The following is a 1287-nucleotide window of genomic DNA, read 5'->3' as shown; positions in this document are numbered from 1 at the left end:
AACCTGCCTATACGTACGTACACGGTGTGACAGTAACCAGCCCCTACAAGCACAACACCACCTACCATTAGTCAGACGAATAATCAATAATTAGGCCTGAGCTATTTCTGGAAGACGAACACACACCAACTTGGAGAGTGCGATTGTGTTTTAGGAGACGCATTATCACAAAGGGCGAGGAGCTACAGAGATACAATAGGCTACAGACGCACACCCTAAATAGAGATAATTCGCCAATGATCATAATATGTCATTTTATGACTTATAGGCTAGTAATGTCATCCTAGGAGAGAGAAGATATCCGCATCGCACGATATTCTGTAAATAAAATCTGCGCTATTCAGCTGTAGCCTATAATAATAAACCGCTAACCCGTTTATTCTACAGAGGAATATTTCCCCACTCAGCGGCGGGGTTCGGTAACGGTGGTCTTACCCAAGACAGTAGTCTGAGGACGGTCTGTGGCTGTTTCACAAAGGTAACCGGGTCGAAGCTCGTGCTACCGGCCTTACCGGCGCCGTACGAGCCCGCTGGCTCCATCCCTCCTGACTGGGGTGGAGACACACACACACACTCACACACACACACTGCGCACCGACTCACGTCTCTGAGCGCACGGCGGGCCGAACTGTGGCGCTTCGCACGGCACACACACTCCCTCACACACACACTCCCTCACACACACATCCCTCTCTGCTCTGCAGCGCCCCTCTCAAGACTCACAGGGTGACCGAAGCAGAAAACACGAACTGGCTCTCGCATCCCGTGTGTATTATAATATATCTGATATTATTGTTGCAATCCTAGAGTGACTCTTGCCTGCCATGTAGATGTAATGGCTGTTATTGTGTAGGAGTAACCTTGGTGAAGGAGCAAGACGGACAGGCAGTGTGCTTGCGACAGCACTACACAACTATTTTAGGAGACTGTTTGAGACTTTGAGCAGGTTTAATAATATGAGTATGTTTGTCGCAAAAGTACAATGTTTTATGGCAATATGCAATGCGCGGTGTAACTCACTAAACATTATTCAACTTGCGAGTTCAAATCATACTCTCGCCTAGGGCACCTGTCCATTTGTGAATACATTTACTACATGCATGTATGAAGTAGCCTAGGGCCATTGGCAGTCACTATAGAAGAAGGAAGGATGATTTTTATTTTTTTATTTTTTTTATTTTTTACAAGTATAGTTAAAATATTACACGTATCAATCGATTCTAATTGTTTACCAATCATTATTGATATCCATTCAGGATGGTCGTTTAAGGTGTCAACCTATCCGCT

General features: G+C 45.2%; 1 protein-coding gene across 1 annotated transcript in view; it reads right to left on the bottom strand.

Annotated features, from left to right (window-relative positions):
* The window catches only part of LOC308149707 (synaptogyrin-3-like), a gene marked incomplete at both ends in the record, with an annotated part of 5273 nt that extends 4733 nt beyond the window's left edge, over positions 1-540 (bottom strand). Inside the window, one exon of the mRNA XM_080522605.1 lies at positions 436-540. Coding sequence (XP_080378731.1) covers positions 436-540 — 105 coding nt within the window. The remainder of the gene's footprint in view (positions 1-435) is intronic.
* Positions 541-1287: the final 747 nt, after the last annotated feature.

Source organism: Nansenia antarctica (genome assembly GCF_963989245.1).
Source record: "Nansenia antarctica genome assembly, chromosome: 2".
Lineage (NCBI taxonomy): Eukaryota > Metazoa > Chordata > Actinopteri > Argentiniformes > Microstomatidae > Nansenia > Nansenia antarctica.
This window is presented reverse-complemented; position numbering and strand designations above follow the sequence as displayed.